Source organism: Cariama cristata, unplaced genomic scaffold (genome assembly GCF_000690535.1).
Source record: "Cariama cristata isolate BGI_N322 unplaced genomic scaffold, ASM69053v1 scaffold20722, whole genome shotgun sequence".
Lineage (NCBI taxonomy): Eukaryota > Metazoa > Chordata > Aves > Cariamiformes > Cariamidae > Cariama > Cariama cristata.
Genome location: NW_009605816.1, coordinates 1 through 18884, shown reverse-complemented (window position 1 = coordinate 18884; position 18884 = coordinate 1). Strand labels below are relative to the sequence as shown.

The 18884-nt window shown below is 37.5% G+C and overlaps 1 protein-coding gene across 1 annotated transcript in view; it reads right to left on the bottom strand.

Annotated features, from left to right (window-relative positions):
- The window catches only part of LOC104158476 (sodium/potassium/calcium exchanger 2), a gene marked incomplete at its 3' end in the record, with an annotated part of 60252 nt that extends 42858 nt beyond the window's left edge, over window positions 1–17394 (bottom strand). Inside the window, exon 1 of the mRNA XM_009696142.1 lies at window positions 16309–17394. Coding sequence (XP_009694444.1) covers window positions 16309–17244 — 936 coding nt within the window. The remainder of the gene's footprint in view (window positions 1–16308) is intronic.
- Between the last annotated feature and the right edge of the window lie 1490 nt (window positions 17395–18884).

The following is an 18884-nucleotide window of genomic DNA, read 5'->3' as shown; positions in this document are numbered from 1 at the left end:
AAGAGATGAGGAAAACAGGTAAGTCATGCCTCCTTGCCCAAAACCTGCTGGGTTTCTTTATTATCCCTCTGCTGTAACAGGTTTGGTGGATAAATTGCAACCAGTGTTGGCTCTAGAATAGGTCAGAGAGCACTGGCTGAGGCTTGGCATTGGCCAGTCCTCTGCACCCCATCCCCTACACTTAGGAAGAATGTACCTCATGTCCCAGAGGGGTGCCCAGCAAAGGGAAGACAGTAAATTTCAGGTTTTCCATGGCAAATGGACAGTGGTATGTATGGTACAAAAATCTGTGGTTAATATGAAATAACACATGCATAAGAATGAGGTACGGCATCAAATCCTTAACATAATGGGAAGAGTATTACCTTTTAGAAGACATCTGTTTTTCATTACCTATTTCTTATCCTTACACCTTACTCTTATTTTTCTACAGATACAAGATGATGCTATAATTACTACTTTGACAATTAACTGATGATGTAAAAGAAAAGGTAGTGGTCAGAACACAGTGCAACAGGAGCAAACAGATGATGCTCTACATTTCATGAGTGAAATGCCACTGTCTTCTTGCTGGACGCAGATGTAGTGCTGATTATTTTAATGGGGTGACATCCAAGAACATCCAGGCCTTTTTTCACAAATTAACATGGCAGGCATACATTTTTACAAGTCTGAGGGGATCTGAGACATAGTGAAAGAAATTACTTGCCCAAACTCATCCAACAAATCTGAAAGCACCATGACTACAACCTGATTTCCTTTCATTAAGGGACTGTGTGCACTTATGCTTCCTCACGGCAGGCTCTCTTTCCTTGCTATATCATAAAATATTTGAAAATAACAATTAACATTTAATCATGAAGAACAAATTTCCAAAGGCAGTGAAAAGCAGATGGAGAAAGAACAATGTAATCTGGATTTTCATAATTAACCACTTGTTTTTCCTTTGGAAGCTGGAGTTGAAGAATCCTAACAAGGGTTTCCTCATTATTTTAGGAGCCATATACAATTGAATTCATTCATTATAAATGTTGAGTCATCCACATTGAAGGCTAATGAAAATTTAATTAATTAAAGAATGAGTTAATTAGTTAACCAATACTGTAATTCTCTGAAAGTTAAAATTATACCTCATTTTACCAAAAAGATAATCCAGAAAAATCTGCTATGAATCATATATGTTAACAGTTTCTGTGGCTGCAGTGCCAGTGACTTTTCTATAAATAACAGTAAGACTCACTTAATAGCTTATTTGCCACATGCATCTCTTTCGAACCACATGTGATATCTACATACTGACCTGAATATCAAAGGAGCAAATGAAATGTTCACAGACTTCATTAACACCTAAGTAAGCATTTTAATTTGCTTAGTGGCAGAGAAAAACAGTAATTTTGAATCATCCCTATCTCAAAGGTGACGATGTGCAAAATGACATCAGGTTGTCACCCTCATCACAACCTGGTGCAATTTCATGTGTCAGAAAAGACAACATCATAGAATCATAGAATCATAATGGTTGGAAGAGACCTCAAAGATCATCAAATCCAACCGTATACCCGATGTCACTGTGCTCGCTAAACCCACTAAACCATGTCTTGAAGTGCCACATCTAAACGTTTTTGAACACCTCCAGGGATGGTGAGTCCACCACCTCCAATGCCTAACGACTCTAACAGTGAAGTTCTTCCTAATATCCAACCTGAACCTCCCCTGGCGCAACTTGAGACCATTTCCTCTTGTCCTATTGCTAGTTACTTGGGAGAAGAGACCAACTCTCACCTCACTACAACCTCCTTTCAGGTAGTTGTGGAGGGCAATAAGGTCTCCTCTCAGCCTCCTTTTCTCCAGACTAAAAACCACCATGATATGTATTCAGGCTATTACAATAAAAGCACAGGAGATGGCTTTTCAGATTTTACCAACCTGTTGCTGTAGGTGATCGCTTAGATTAATTTTGCCCAATTTCAGGTCAGGAGAGGATTAATTCTTATAATAAAGATCCAAGTCACACTATTGGTGGGGTATTGGTCAATGGCCAGCTGAATATGAGCTGGCAGTGTGACCAGGTGGCCAAGAAGGCCAATGGCATCCTGGCTTGTATCAGGAATAGTGTGGTCATCAGGACTAGGGAAGTGATTGACCCCCTGTACTCGACACTGGTGAGGCTGCACCTGGAGTACTGGATGTCCAGTTCTGGGCCCCTCACTACAAGAAAGACATTGAGGTGCTGGAGTGAGTCCAGAGAAGGGCAAAGAAGCTGGTGAAGGGCCTGGAGAACAAGTCTTATGAGGAGCAGCTGAGGGAGCTGGGGTTGTTCAACCTGGAGGAGGCTGAGGGGAGACATGATCGCTCTTGACAACAACCTGAAAAGAAGTTGTAGCCAGGTGGGTGCTGGCCTCTTCTCCCAAGTAACAAGTGATAGAATAAGAGGAAACAGCCTCAAGTTGTGCCAGGGGAGGTTTATATAGGATATTAGGAAAAATTTCTTCACCGAAAGGTTTGTCAAGTGGTGGAACAGGCTGCGCAGGGAAGTGGCTGAGTGACCATTCCTGGAGGTATTTAAAAGACATGTAGCACTGAGGGATATGGTTTAGTGGTGGACTTAACTATCACTAATAGTTAAGTACTAGGTTAACGGATGGACTCGATGATCCTAAGGGTCCTTTCCAACCTAAGCGATTCTATGATTCTACTAAAATGCCCATGTCTCTGTACTGATCACAGAAGTAACCTGAGGAGACTATATTCATATGTCAGGCAGCATAGCTAAACTAGATGAATTTCGGACCAAGAGTTGGATTCTGCAATTGTCTAAGTCTTGAACTTCTGTTGGCAATTTTGAATGCAGATCAACTAAATCTGAAAATTAGTTAGTCTGCCTTGTTATTTTTGCATACTATTATTCCATAGGAAGACCAGGTTATTTACAGAGAGGAATTCTCTTCCACTTTTGTATCACTCATAAAAATGTGCCTGTATGTGTACTAATTAACTAATGGTAGAGGAGTAGCTTTTCCTATGTTTCAGAAAGTAATCAACTGACTTTACTTGTACCCAGTATTCCCCTTAAAGAGATGGACCCCTAAAAATGATGAAGGCAGCAGTGGTTTCTAGGGATGAGGTGTCGAAGAAAAGACTATTAGGGGCCCATCATATAATAATTGCTTTGAGATTTAACAATAATCCAAAAACTACCCACATGACAGGACAGATCAGGCTGTGAAACACTGAGTGCCCTTTTCCAGTTTAAGTCCAAGGGCACAGAAAGCTGATAAAGCCTGTTTTGCTTGCTCTGAGTCCAAAAGAAATTGCTTTGTTTGTTTGCTAGGGGTGATTTAATATGGAAGGAGAGCAGCTCAGAGGTTTGGTATTATACAGTGGCACAGAGAGACCAAAGAAGCAGCAAGATCATAATTCTCAATGTCCTGACTTTTGGGCTTAATTTCACTTTCATGAAAATCAACAGCAAAACTTGCCATCAACTCCAAACCTACTTTATATTCAGTGTAGTCCTTTCTCTCACAAAAAAAAAAATTATAAAAAAATTCTTGGAACTATAAAAATCTACACCTACAGGTTTTTTCAAGTCCAGTTTCACTTTTTTCCCCTACTATATCTCCTAACATTTTTAAGGAGAGACAATAATGCTAATGATGGGAAGAATTCTTAAGCGGGAAATCTATTAACATTTAAAATGTTGACAAAAATGCCTGCTAACAAGATTATGCTTACCAAATTGCTTCAAAAATAGCATGCCGCTAAATGAGAGCCTAATATATGGTATCTGTTTTGTTTGCCTGTTTCTACGAAGCCTCACCACTGCTGTACCTACCACCTTTCTCTCAGATGCCACATGTTCTGCCTTGCCTCAAGACCATTTTGCCATCAATATGCTGACCGTTGTTTTTCTTGCACACAGTAATCCAATCAAGCAAGCAGAAATAAACCTTCCTACAGCACGCTGTATAATATTCTACAAGACTTGAAAGCCATGGGTTTCTAAGAAGATTATATGAAAGAGAGAACCACACCTCAACCCTTAAATCCAAAACAAAGGCATGAGTTTGCAATTCAGTCCTTGCCTGTTACTGAGACTATTGCTGTTGTTTTAAGATAAGAGTCTGCATTTCTTTACACATGTACACATGTGAAATTACAAATCAACATTTATTTCCCATGGCCCTTAATATGAAAGAAGAGGTTGTATGTTTTTTGGATGCTAAATATAGTATACTGTATATTACATTCTAAGCACCCCTACAGAATTGCTTGCAAGCAAACAATGGACAAAGGAAGTTATCCAAATAGTTCAATAAGTCATTTCAATACCAATATATTTTAAAAACCTGATTTTCAATATTGATATTTGCAAATAATTACTAATATATTCGCAAATATATGTACTAGGTATATTTGCAAATAACTAGGGAATAGGTCTGGTGACTTTTCTACTCCTTTGCTTAAGAAAAAGTATCTACCCAGAAAGCATAATTTAAGAGAAGAAAGTAATACTTAAAATTCACATCCCAACTTACTGCACTGTTTCTTGCTTATGTAACAAATTTTACTTACTGTAATTCCAGCTGTTGCCCTTTCCTCTGAATAAGAAATGGCCTTTTCTCTGCATGAAATGTCATGTAGTAAAGAACAGTGCCCTGGGCCATTCCCATGATAGAATCAAGTCCTGATTATCTCACTGAAAAGCAAAAAATCATCCCTCTCCAGTGATGCAGACCTCCTGTTCCTATCCCTGTAGAGGCACAGGATAGAGGAATTACTAATATGATATATTAAGGTATAATAAAATATGTCAATAGCTCAGTACATCTTGTCCTCGGCCTCAGGCAGGAGTGATTTGTTGCTTGGAAGGAGTCCAGATTTAAAGAGAAAACACACATATTTCTCTGAACAGCTAAACTGGGGGAAAAAAAAAAAAAAAAATCTATGAGAAATATGCTGCTCAGAAATTTTAAATATTTGAGTAAGTCCTACGGAAATGGGTTACTAAGCAGAGGACAGGTTAAATGATGTAGGGAGCATGCAAATTATCATCCTATGGATCTGCACTGTATCGAATTGACCTTTCATATGGCCTACATGGCACCTTTCAGACTCATGATTATGTGTGCATGTGTATACATAGGTCTGCCTATACACACACACAAATGGTAAATAGTTCCAGTACAGACTGAGAATGAGACAATTAAAATTTTTGATTCTGAGTGGCAGCAAGTAGCAACTTTATCTCAGCAACTAACACAAAAACCAGTGGCAATGTTCCTCCAAAATTTAGTCCATGATCATTCTCTGACTAAACTTTAGAGGAACTTTGCCATTGGTTTTGAGTGATAGGAGACTCACGTATTCTATCTGTGACTTCTGGAGAGAAACTAGCATTGCTATACCTGCTTCAGAAATACATATGGGTCAAAACCTCATTCTGAACTGAGGAACTCAACTGCTTTTCATGATTTTCAATATAGAGAGGAAACAATAACCACTTCTTAATCAAAACTTTGCAGAGTGTTTCATAATTATTTATATCACTGTGGCCATCCAGCCACACATCCAGCCAAGATGAAGCCTTCAATCAGGATATGCCTCCACCTAGAAACTTTCTAAATTAAAACAAAGTGTGGGAAATATATACAATGAATATTAAGAATAAAGCAGAAAAATAGGAATATTTAAATAGCAATAAAATTATACAGAAAAAGAAATAGCTGCTAGACAGCATGATGCTTTCAAATTACTTCAGATGACTGCTTTAAAAATGTGTAAGTAACTTAATAATACAAACTACTTCTAACCACTCCTGGACAAAGCAATTTCTGGAGTTTCAAAATCTGGGTTTTTTCCACTCCAACATGTGATTGCCATAAATTTTAGCTAAATGATAACTTGATGATTGTGCCTAGTAGCAATAAAAGGGATTTAATTAGTAATTTGATAAAAGCTCGCACCACAAATTAAACAACAAAATTAACATCTGATTAATCCCAAAAGAAATGCTCATCCTCTAGCGTTACAAACCCTGCAAACATCAGCCTTCTACCTTGGGCAAAAGTCTACATAACTGAACAGGTCTCAGACAATGCCCTGAAGGTCACCAAACACAGGCTGTGACAGCGGATGTGCCTTTTCCTTAGCGCTTCGTATCCGCTAGAGCTGTTTTACAGCAATGTGAGAGGGTGAAAAGTTTACACTAACTGGTTATGCAATAAATGTCACTGGTATTACCACTGACTTTAGACTAGACTCCCAGCAGTAAGCAGTTAAGAGGTGATAAAGCAGGATTAATTCCTGAGGAAAATGTATGATTAATTTGTCAGTGTATCATGCAGTACAAATTCCCTGCCATCTTTACTCTTCCTCGAACAAGAAATTATTTTGCACCAATTTATTCATCCCTTAAGTGTAGCACTTCACAGCAGTGTTAATATCATTGCACACATACCTTTAAACCTATTCTCACACACACCTTAAAAGAAGTCATCCAAGACCATTGTTATTTATGGCTATTCATGTAAATGAATACAATGTCAATGATACAGAGGACAGTGGAATAGTAATGGAATAGTGTCAAACACAGTAACTGAGCAGTACCTATTCTTTGAACTGCCCTGATGAAATTGTATCTGACAGGGACAATAAAATTACCGAAAGTGAGCCACTGTCGACTCAGGCAGAGCAGTAGTTATACCACTAGATAAAGCTGCTTTGGAGGCAACGTGAGGTCTGAACCCTTCACCTGCTGTAGAAACAAGCACATGATCAACACTTCAAACTCTCATTGCCCTCCCAAGCCATGAGGCTCAATTCTACCGCCAGTAAGGCAATAGCTGTTTTTCCAAGACTGCATTTTTTTCATTTCCTCTTTTCAGACAGGAACACACATAAGCCAACAAACCACCAAGGACAGCAAATAGCAACCGTATTTCCTCAAAGTTACAGTTACTGTCTGCAAAATAAAGAAACATGTGGCAATGTACTACAATATATTTTCTGTCAGATGTAACTGATTTGCCAAAAGCATGCCCTAAAGCTGCTCCAATTTAGGTTTTTCAGTTTGTCTGCAACAGTGACCTGCGCTTAACAATACAATTGCAAGGATTTCACACACACAAATTTACAACAAAACTAAACTAAACCCAAACCATCTCATCTGTCTGCTTTCCCAAAAAGCAAAATAGAGCACCAACACTACTATTTTGACTTAGATCCTGTTATACAAAAGATGCTGCATTCTACTAGATGCATCATTGACTGATACTTGCAAAGATCTATTGCTAGGTCATATAGAGAAATAAACTATTTCTTTAAATTACCTCCTGGACATCTATGTGTAATAAATAATCAGCAACTCAGTGACAGCTCAGATGATGAGGAAAAGACTGATAGTATGCTAACTATATAGAAGGGTAAGCATATATCAATGTACATAAAATTATACACATGATGAATCATAGTCTTCTTACCAGGTATTCTGAATGGCATTTATCTTTTCCACCATGAGCTACTGAGGGGAGGAACTGTGATGTCATACAGTTGTCTAAGCACCTGGTGTGATGGAGTCCAGATTATCATCTCAGTACTTTGGTATAAAAATTAATAATAGTTAAAACATTTGTGTCTGTGTTAAAACAGAATAATATGGAGTCAACAGTATTCTGTAAGAAGGAGTTCTCATCAACAGCCCAAATTTCCAGAATTTTGAAATGCACAGCTAAGCATTACTAAGGTATTTGGCTTGCACTGTTAAAGGAACATAGTAATTTTCAAGAGAAGTACTTCATGAGGGGCTTGGGATCAAAAAAAAAAAAAAGAAAATAATCACAAAATCACTCACCTTTCTTTTTCTAAACCTTCTGTATCTCACCTTATGATGCATAACAATTGATCTGTGCATAATAAATTAATTACAATTATCTGATTTTGCTGTATCTTGTCATTTTATGTTCTAAAAAGCTGCCAGTGCCAAGAAAGAATTTGAATTTCTAGTTTGTGCCAACATCACACTTAACTGCTGCACAGATTAATGGAACTAGCTATTCAGTTAAATAATAAAAAGTGATATTTAAATAAAAGCTGGCTGAAATACAATGGAATATGGCTAATCCAGGTTAAGGTGAAGGAAACACCATTCTTTGTTCTACAGAATTAGTAACACCACAGTAGTTGTAGTTTGCAAGTTAGGCAAAATATTGTACATGACTAGGAAGAAATAAAGAAGTCATTCTATATATTAATTTTATAAATAGCAAAAAAGGTTAGTAAATAGATAAGAGATATCTTAATCAATTGTTATAGGTATTACAGCTGTTTACTTACATTCATCTCTAATATATTTTCCCATCTGTTCTGTACCTCATGTATAAAACACATTTAATACTCCTTCAGCCATCATAGATCTTATAAAGTGTAAACTTTCAGGCTTCCTTTGTCTCTGTATTTCTTTGCTTTGCCAACTGAAATGAGATTTTGAATTTTGGTCAAAAGGATCAAAGGAAGCTATTTTAGTTTTGAAATACTGGTACTGTATTGATTGCTGTTTACCAGAAAGCACTGGTTTTGTATGTTTGTTGTCTGTACCTAAGGAGTAAAAGGTTAATAAATGTTCAAATCCCATGTTGCCTTACACTGTCTTTATAAAATATACAATTGTCTGACCACAAGCAACAGAGAATAGGAACCCAGATCGTTCACTTTAGATTTAGTCCTTTCAAAAGCTTTCTGCACAGAAGGTCTCTAATTTCTATGGTTAAAAAGCCTGGCTTTCAGCAGACACCAGACAAGTGTGGGCATGTACCCTCCTTTAAGAACTGCCCTGACCATTACACTTCTCCACTTCTACAGTGCTTTTGTTATAGGACTTTCTGCAGTAAGAACATACTATCCATTATGCAGTAACAAATTCAAATTGTTTATAATCTTATTCTACAGTTACAAAAGCAAAATATTTGAATTCTTGGAAACAATTTCAGAGGAGAAAGGACCCAAAAGGGGCTGCTTTCTCACCTCCACACTTGGCAGTGGAAAACTGACTCCTGCTAATAAAACTGACAAAACCCCAGATCATTAACAGGGTAGAAGCACTTCATCAAACCTAAGTTTTTGACACATGGCCCTGGCAGTGTAGTGTTGGCTACCTAGGGAGTTCTACCACTCAGAAAGGCCAAGGCCACCCTAAAGTCAGCACTGCCTAAAATACCACTGCACTATGGCACCCTAAACGCTACAACAAGTGCTGCCCTAGAGCAGCTTCCACCACCCCATACTTCAGAAAAGATAGGTACCTACACCCATCCTTTAAAAACATGGTGTGGAAGGCTCACTATTGCCTTTTAAAACAAGATCAGAAAAAGCAGGAGAGTCAGCTGTGCCTTGCCACCCAAAATTTTAATATGATGAGTGGGGCATCACATAAAATGTGTAGTGAACATGGGAGATCTGTACGTAACTGCACAAAAATTAAGCACTCTCATCACCAGAATCTGAAGAGCTTGTAAAGGCCACTGGATTTTGTTAAATATTAGTTTGTTAAATATTACTGTGATCTGGAGAACGAGCTTGGGGAAAAAAGTAGAGGAATACAGATCAGATGGAAAAGCAGTACCATGCAGTGCCACCTAAGCAAGCCTGGAACCAAAGCTATGGCATCTGAAGATCTTCTCTATTTAAAAGTGAAGTTACTTCAGAGTTCAAGTACCCCGAACCAGGCAGATATTCTGAAGTCCGATACACTGATTTAGGGGTTGAAATTTCACCTACAGTCCAGCTACAGTCTCCTGGGGCTCCCACATCCCGTTGAGGATCCAGACCAAAGACTGAGATGACAGAACGAAAAACATTTACAAAGCCTTCAGACTTTGGGACTACATATTCCTTTCTTTGTATAGCTTCTAGCACTACAAATTTAATCATTTCTGGAGTTCTTCTGAAATACAGCATGGTGAACATTTGCCAACACAGCTGGTTTTGTGCAGCCTCTAAGAAGTATCATCTGACTTCCATCATCTGACAGCAATGTGTGATTACAGCCCAGAAAGCCAACCGGATCCTGGGCTGCATCAAAAGCAGTGTGACCAGCAGGTCGAGGGAGGGGATTCTGCCCCTCTACTCCGCTCTGGTGAGAGCCCACCTGCAGTACTGCCTTCAGCTCTGAGGTCCCCAACACAAGGTCATAGACTTGTTGGAGCAAGTCCAGAGGAGGCCACAAAGATGATCAGAGAGCTGGAGCACCTCTCCTGTGAGGACAGGATGACAGAGTTGGGCTTGTTCAGCCTGGAGAAGAGAAGGCTTTGAGGAGACCTTACAGAAGCCTTCCAGTACTTAAAAGGGGGACTACAAGAAAGATGGGGACAGACTTTTTAGCAAGGTCTGTTGTTACAGGACAAGGGGTAATGGTTTTAAACTAAAGAAAGGTAGATTTAGACTAGATATAAGAAAGAAATTTTTCACAATGAAGATGGTGAAACACTGGAACAGGTTGCCCAGAGAGGGGGCAGATGCCCCGTCCCTGCAAACGTTCAAGGACAGGCTGGACGGGGCTCTGAGCAACCTCACGTATTGAAGATGTCCCTGCTCATTGCAGGGGGGGTTGGACTAGATGACATTAAAGGTTCCTTCCAACCTAGCCATTCTGTGGTTCTATGACTTTTTTTATTTACCTATGCTTTTTATTTTTAAATATATTGATCGATATGTTGTCCTCTTGCTGTTAATTAAAGGTGGCACAGTTTTAGCCCTCCTTTTCCCAGCACAATTAGCAAGGGTTGCTTAATGAATCTTAGTGGATGGCCATGATTTAAGAGCATTTATTCTATACTGTATTTCCATGCTGTCACTTTCTGCTCATTACCAGGGTACATACAACCAAGAGACTTCAGTGGCGAAACCCACTATAATCATAGTAGTCAATAAATTACTGAGAGGTGCCAAAATAAACTCAGACTACTATCTATTTCACTGTACTAATGGTTGCATATATAAAGTATTAGCCTTTGGGTATTTCAGTAATAGCCCTAAATTGAAACAACAATGCTAAATACTCAAGGTAAATGAACTAACAGTTACCACTAGTGGAGTAACATCAAGTTAACACAGAAGTAACTTGAAAGTTCTTCAGATAATAAAAGCAGATAAAACATAACACAAAACTGGGCTTTTATCAAAACAAAACATGGTACAAGGACACTGATGATACTCATGTTCCAAACATGTATTTAAAACAATGTAACCACCTTGCATATATTGGTATGCAAGATCCAGATACTTATAGCTCTATATTCACACACATCCTTGCACAAATAGACCAACTGTGAAATCTCTGTAGAATAAGAACTGGATCTCTCTATGAACTATGAAACACCGCTTTAAAATATCTTTTGGTGATAGTGAGAGAAGAAAGGCTATTCTACAGATATAGTTACAGTTCCTGGGGCTGTGGATTCACCATTAAGAAGCCCTGAAAAAGAACTATTCAGGAGTTCAAACCAACTACAAACTCAGACCGTTTGCAGATTCTACTTTTTGCCCACACGCATGCAGGTAACTTGTGTTTTTCCTTAAACAAACACATATTAGATCATACATTATAACAGTGACTGTGTACGTGCAGTGTTAATACAGCCACCAAGAAGAGAAATACCTAAAAATACTATTAATAACCTTTCCTTTAGAATGCAAATACTGCCATTAAATACAATGTGGCAACACTTCAGATTGGTATAGATCTTAAAATATCACGCATAAGCTATTCAAGTTTCTTAAGACAACAAAATTGGCAATAAAATAATGTCAAATTATGTCTTGTTGGTAAAAATAGCTCATTTTCCAGATGCAGTTCCCTGTAAATGTAGAAAAACTGTAACTGTCTTGCATATACCATAAGCTATTTATCTAAAATTGTACTGTCAGTGAAACAGATGTCATTGCACACTATCCCTGTGCCACCCACATTCTGTTCTCCTAGTTGCCAAACAGAATTGTTTTGAGTTATTTACTGAGCAATCAGATTCAAGTATTTCTGCAATGATCTCCACGCTAATTAAAAAAAACGCACTACTTAAAGACTGAAATGTAATTTCACATTGTGTTTAACCATGATCTAATACCTTCAACATGCCTTCACCAGTACAGACTATGAAAAAAAGATTCAAACCTTAGCAGAAGGTCAAAAAATTCTTATTTTTAAGAATTTTGTACATTAGCTTTTTCCATTTTTGTCTTCCCATCCATTATGCTCAATTTCAAGCTTCTGTTTTTAAACATCACTCAACTGAGGAAGAGATGGAATTAATATGAAACTTTCCTTCCCATTCCTGAAAGAGCATCTGTTCTTTGCAGGATAACTACATAAAACCTAAAAATCATGCCACAGAGTAAGTCAGGCTGGAAGGAACTTTTGCAGGTATCTGGTGGTGGAATCACACTATCTACTGTAGGGTCCATTCAGGGCAGCCCACAAGGCTCGATCTCACTTGTCAGGGACCCATCTTGGTCTGCATATGCCACCCTACATGGTAAAACTTAGCCATCTGGGTTTTATTCTGTCTTTTCATGCTGTCTTACTTTTTCACATTTCCTCCTTTTTCCATTCTTGTCACAGTCATCTCTGGAGTTCATCAGCATCAGACTGCCATCAGGCTTCCTTGAGAGTGAGATGGGGGACGAGACTGTTCACAGTTCAAACAGGACCATGCCAATGCACCCCATGAACTCTACATGCAAAAAACTTTTAGTCTGTTCTCAGTGTTATCAAATTGTTGCCAAAATTCAAGTGACCAGACTTTCTCAAACTGTACCCTTTAAGAACGCAGACTGTATTTGTTTGAAAGCTTGTGAAGTAGCGAGTACAATGAAATTCATATTGAGTACTCTGTCTGCATTCGCATTTGTACAAGGAACTGACATACTGAAGAATATAAGATCAGAAAAAGTTATGCTCAAATATTCAGTTTTTGTAATAGAAAGAAGTGCTTTAATTCTTAAAAATAGGGATGAGAGAAAGGAATCTAAAAGACATCTAGAGACACGTATGCGTTCTAGCAACGCAATGAATACTTCTAGAGCAAATGACAGTTAAGCAGAAAAATAATTTCGTAACCAAGACCTTTTTCTCGTTGGAAATACTGTCCTTGAGAATGTAAAACTTTTTTCAACTTTTCAAGATGACTGATAATAAAAGTATTGAAATTAACAGTAAAATACATTTTAGTATCTCAAGAGGTTTTTCATCTGATCAATTTTTACTCTTTGATACTTGTTTGGTAATAAGCCACTGAACCATTCAACTATCCAGCTTTATGGTGCCTTATTTAGATCTCTCAACTTTGTTGAGCTGCTTTCAGATTACAACACAAAATCTTAAAGATAAATACGGCATGCACATTTTTGTAGCTGAACACTTGCCAGTTTAGCAACAGCAGAATCAACAACAGATAAGCAGAAGGAGTATCAGTTAGAGGAAAGGAGAGAATTTTCTATACACTCCTGAAATAAAGTTCTTTCAAGACACTCTAACCCACCAATTCCAGAGAGCTGCCTAGCAATTCTCTGCCCTAATGGGGAAAAAAAGAGTGAAAAAGTTTCCATTAGAAACAACTAAGATTGCAAATTGCAAATTCTGCATTTGATATACTAATTTGATTACACACAACTTTATTTTGTGTTGACATAGCACGCTCTTGATGACTGGAAATAATCTAGGCTAAGAACTAACACTGTAGAAATGAGGCATCCTTTGCCACCAAAAGCCGAGTATCACTTCTGCAATACTTATAATCCCCACTGGTTAGGAAAAAAGCACCCATGTGTACTGCATTCACTACTAGGCACCAGAGCTCAGACTACGAAAAACATTTTATCCTTTCCTTTAGGCAATAACTTTCAAGTTGAAAATCCCAGGCATTTCTATCAGGCTTGGTGCTACTTGTCATAGTTTTTCTTTTCTTGTTTTTTTTCTTCATCTTTTTTTTTTTTTTTAAATTTAAAAAGCAACAAACCAATTATCTAATAACAGTAAGCAAACGAACACATTAACTTCAGTGAGATTCTTTCCAAAGAACATAATCTGTGACATCCTTGCTATTAGAAAATCAGTTCACTCATCCTGCTAAATGCTGTTCAACTCAATAGTAAAATAATTCATAATGAGTTATAAATTCAAAGTGTTAGCTGAATATTCAAAAATCTGTCTTTACAGCACAGCTCATAGAAGACATACATGGTCTGATACTTTCAGAAGCTATTATCCCCAGGAAGCAGCAAATATGTATTAGCTAAATTGCAACAAAATCAGAACATCTTTCATCCCACTCTACCCCTCAATGACTTACAAATACATTATTTTATAATTTTAATTAAATTCAACTTAATTCAGGAAAGATATCTGCATTACATATATAACGCAAAGCTTGTGTTTTTAGGAAAAGTAGCCAGTTTTCTGATTTTTTCATCCCTATCTGAATTATGTGCACCTATAATATGAATAAACCCTAAGAAAAAGTAATTAATATATCAAACAATAAATGAGTGCTCCTAAAGGTATCCTTTTAAAATCAAGTCCATCTAGAGTATTTTAAACATTTATTATGCTCAATACAGCTCGCAAATGATTTATTCTTTATCCAGTTGCAAATAATTACGCACTTACCATGGTATATAGCTACTATACTCCACCCTACAGCCTAGACAACCCAAGGCAGTTGCTTTTCATACTAACTGTTGTTTAAGACCAGTTATAGATTCACGTCTTCTTCAAATCCAGTTTATGGACACATGAAGGTGCATTAAATGGTTGCTTCATATACCATAGTCTCCTCCTAACATTACACACATTTAGCACAAACTGTCAAAGTACTTACAATGTACTGTGAAATATTACATTATTTAGAAACCAACTAATGTAGTCAAAGCAGCCCTTCATTCACAAGGATAAATACTTTGTTGGTGCTGATCCTTCTTTTTGTTTACTTATAAAATCTCAATTATGCATTTTGAGAAAGATGAAGATGAGCATGCTGATTTTGGAAAAGAAATGGAACAAAAAGGAAAATATAAAGTTGCAAGTAAGTGTATAGGTGTTAAACTTGGTTAGAAAATTTAAAAATTGAGAATTTTCTGGTTTTATTTTTGGTGGACTTTTTCACAGCTTGTCCTAAAACTGAAAGCACCTGTCTGCACTGCTAAAATATCAATCTCGCTCTTCAAAGTTAGGCATATAGGCAGAATCATCAGTTTTCTGTGAGTCACAGGCACGTAGGCTCTCTCTATAGTTATATGGGCTCCATCTCTCTATCCCCCTGTTTATATGCCTGTACAGTTATATCAGTGGATTGTGTCTCTTCTGAACCAGTCATACAGGGCTGTCAAATGAAAGAAACAAAACAGTGAACAGTTCTCTGATACTCTGAATAGTTACTGGATAATAAAATCTTATCTGATGAATAACTCTATTGTCATATAAAACCAGACATTTCAGTTTCAATATTAAACATCCAATTAACATATTGCCACATACATAAGCATTTATGGGTTCAGCTTCATAATTCCCTTAAATATAGCCTGCTTTAAGAAGAGAGCTGTTTAAAAGTTGCTAATAATTGCTGAAGACACACTAAGCCCTCTGTGAATAAATTCCCTTCTCTACCCTTGGCTAGGTATTAGGCCAAAAATTAGTTTTCTTAGTTGCAAATACCATGAATGGAAAACCCTTCTGCTTAAACAGAGGACTTCTGCCTTTTGCCATTGTGGTCACTGTTTTCCCAGAGTTTTTTTTTTTATTTAATTGCCATTAATTATAACTGGAAGTTAATACTGTCTATCAGCATCAGTAGATGAAAAACATGTATAAAAATACTTCTATACTGTTCTGAGTGATTTGATTTTTTTGAGGAAGAAAGTGCATTACAAGTCTTTAAAAAGGCAAATTTTCTCACCAGATCCTCCCCAGATACTGTTATTGCTTAATCCAAAAGCTTAGGGAAAAAATAGTAGCTATAACTAAAACCTCATTAATGTGTCAAAATGCTGAATAAAGGTTTATGTCTTTTTTGCTGGCATTTTTTCTTGCTTTCTGTGTGATTAGGATCATTCTGGAGCTAAAAGCTATTGATTTACTAGAAGCCTACCTCACATTTTATATATTCAATACTATTGGACTGATTAAACAGAAAGACCTTTTAGCAAAACATGGAACGTTTTTATATTGCTTACTGCGCTATATTAGGATTCCTATGATATAGAAAGGCTCAGCACTTACAAGGACATTATTACATCTTCGCTAATTAAAAATTGACCAACCTTTCCTTCAGCATCTGCTGCTGTTACCTTCTCAACCTTGTTCCTGTTTAAAAATTTCTTCACCCATTCTTCTACTTGAACATTGAACTTCATGAAAGTCACATAGCAAAAATATGCTGTCAGGAGTGTTAAGCTTTCCCACCACATGATCAAGTTATCCAGAAAAAAGATGATTAGCAAGATCAAGTCAATGATGTAAAAGGACACATCTCGAAAGAGTGGCCACCAAGTAAGGTTCAAGATCTCTTTAGAAAATAAAGCACACATTCCAATAACAAACAGGATATTGAATACAGCAGATCCCACTATTGTACCAATGCCAACGTTGCTGTGGGATATAAACACTCCTATTAAAGAAGTGAAGAGTTCTGGGGCTGAGCCACCAGCAGCCATGAAGGTTGCTCCTGCCACATCATCAGATATGGCCAGTTTTTCAGTGATGACAGTCAAGGAAGGAACAAAGAACTCATCACAGACTATGGCTAAGGCTATAAACATGTAAATCATTCCAATTACATGGAGGATCACTGCTCCCTTTCTTCTCTCCTCAAGAGAGAAAAGGTCCTCAGGGTACTCTCCCTTGGCATGATCATCTGTTGCATTGTCGTGCTCAGCTTCGTATTTCATAGAAGCATGTGGGTCTGGAGTGCCATTTTCATTCTGTTCTGTGAAATCCAACAGAGTTCTTTGGTGCCCGTGTACCAGCTTTTGGCTATCCAGGCTGCTGGTCAACACCATGCTACGTGGTTCCATCTTGAAAAAGGCACTAGTTGAAAGAGAGAAAGTACTAATGGCCACTACACTGACAAGAAGCCCTATAATTCGTATCAGTCTCAGTTTTTTCCTAACATTCTGGTGCTGTCTGCAACAAAACAGTGGTTCCTCCAAACACCACTCCTCCAAGACACCAGCAACAGTTTTTTTCTGAAGAGCCATTTTGTGTTCTGTGTGAGATGCTGAAGGAGTCAGACGGATTGTTTCTTCATACTTTTCTCCAGCTTTGAAGTCAGAAGTGCTTTCAGAATTTTCCCAGAATCAAGTACTTTTACTCTTCATGGGAAGTATTTTCTTCATTTGTCTTAAAAGGACAAAGAGGTATGATTAATATTAGTGAAATGGCATGTGATCAGAAGCTTCTAAAACGCACTTTACAGACTAGGTTAAATTTAGAATTTAAAGCAGAATGTTACCAACTGTAACATAAAACCCTGTCACATCCCATCAGACACAGCAACGATATGTTTGTTTCAGCAGTAACCTTGTAGATAACCGTCTATCAATACCCAGATCATTTCATGCCTTTCATACACCTCTGAGCCACTGCTCTCCTCAGTCGCTGACAAAAAATTCTAGCGAAAGGCAAAATCAGTTCCCAAATGTTGCACACAAATGTGAAGAAACTACCATTTTAATGGATACACCAAAGATTATTGCCTTCTGTAATTACTTTCCACCATGATCATGTAACATCCAAATCCCAAATGCAGGGGCAATAACGTATGAAAAAGCAATTCAAGTGCTAACAAGAATCTCATCAGACCTTTAGACAGCCGAGGCAGTATTAACTGAAACGTTACACAGGCATAGAGCAAGTCATTTATACGTAGGTAAAACGCTACGCCGTTGGAACAGGATCGAAATGAAGATCTAACACATCCACAGTTTCTTTAATTCCTCTGCAAAATTGACACAAGTTTACACATAGAACTCAGTTTACTTCTGATCAGACCTAGGACACAAAAGCTTGGACTAGCTAAGACAGAATTTTCATTCACCTCTGGTTTTGTTCTGGTTTATGTCACGCATTCAGCTATAAATGTAGTAAGTTATTAAGAATACCTATGTGGCAAGCATCTTTTAAAAGTGCTTCTCTTATAGATCCTTAGGATAATAGTTTAAATTTAGACAAGAGTTGATCTTGAAACAAATGAAATGGTGAGAAATTAAACTACATGAAAAAGACCATTCCTGTATGCCAGAGCTTAGCATATTAGACGAACTGCACTTTTAAAACAGGAAAAAATCACTATAAAATAACAGGTGCATTGGTTATTGATCTGGAAGAATATAAGTAATATAGCAATTAATTATGTGTCTGTTATGCATAGAAAGTTGCATTTTATATGACACAAAATATAAAATATTTTCTAAATAAAATTATTAGTCCTTACTATTACAGCCAAAAAATACTTTGTTACACCATTTATTCAAGTTGTTTGCAGTAATGCTCGAATCCTGAACAATCTATTAATCAGTAGAATATCGATTTTGTATTCTCAAAAACAGAATTACAGCTATTACACACAGTTATTTACATAAAAGTTATTAAGTACCGCGCAGTTTCTCCTGACTTTTACGGACAGCTTCCATACTAAGCAGATAGCATGGGCACATACTCCATCTGCAAGATCGAGCACCGCAGCGGAGATACGTTATTTTCCGCCTTAGAGTCACCGTTCACCGGACTGCCATAAAAACATTAAGCAAGAAAAACATCGGAACGGCGCTACCCTTGCTGTACGCAATGTAACGGCGGGTGGGCCGATCCCCCCAGACCGTTATAAATCGCGCGAATG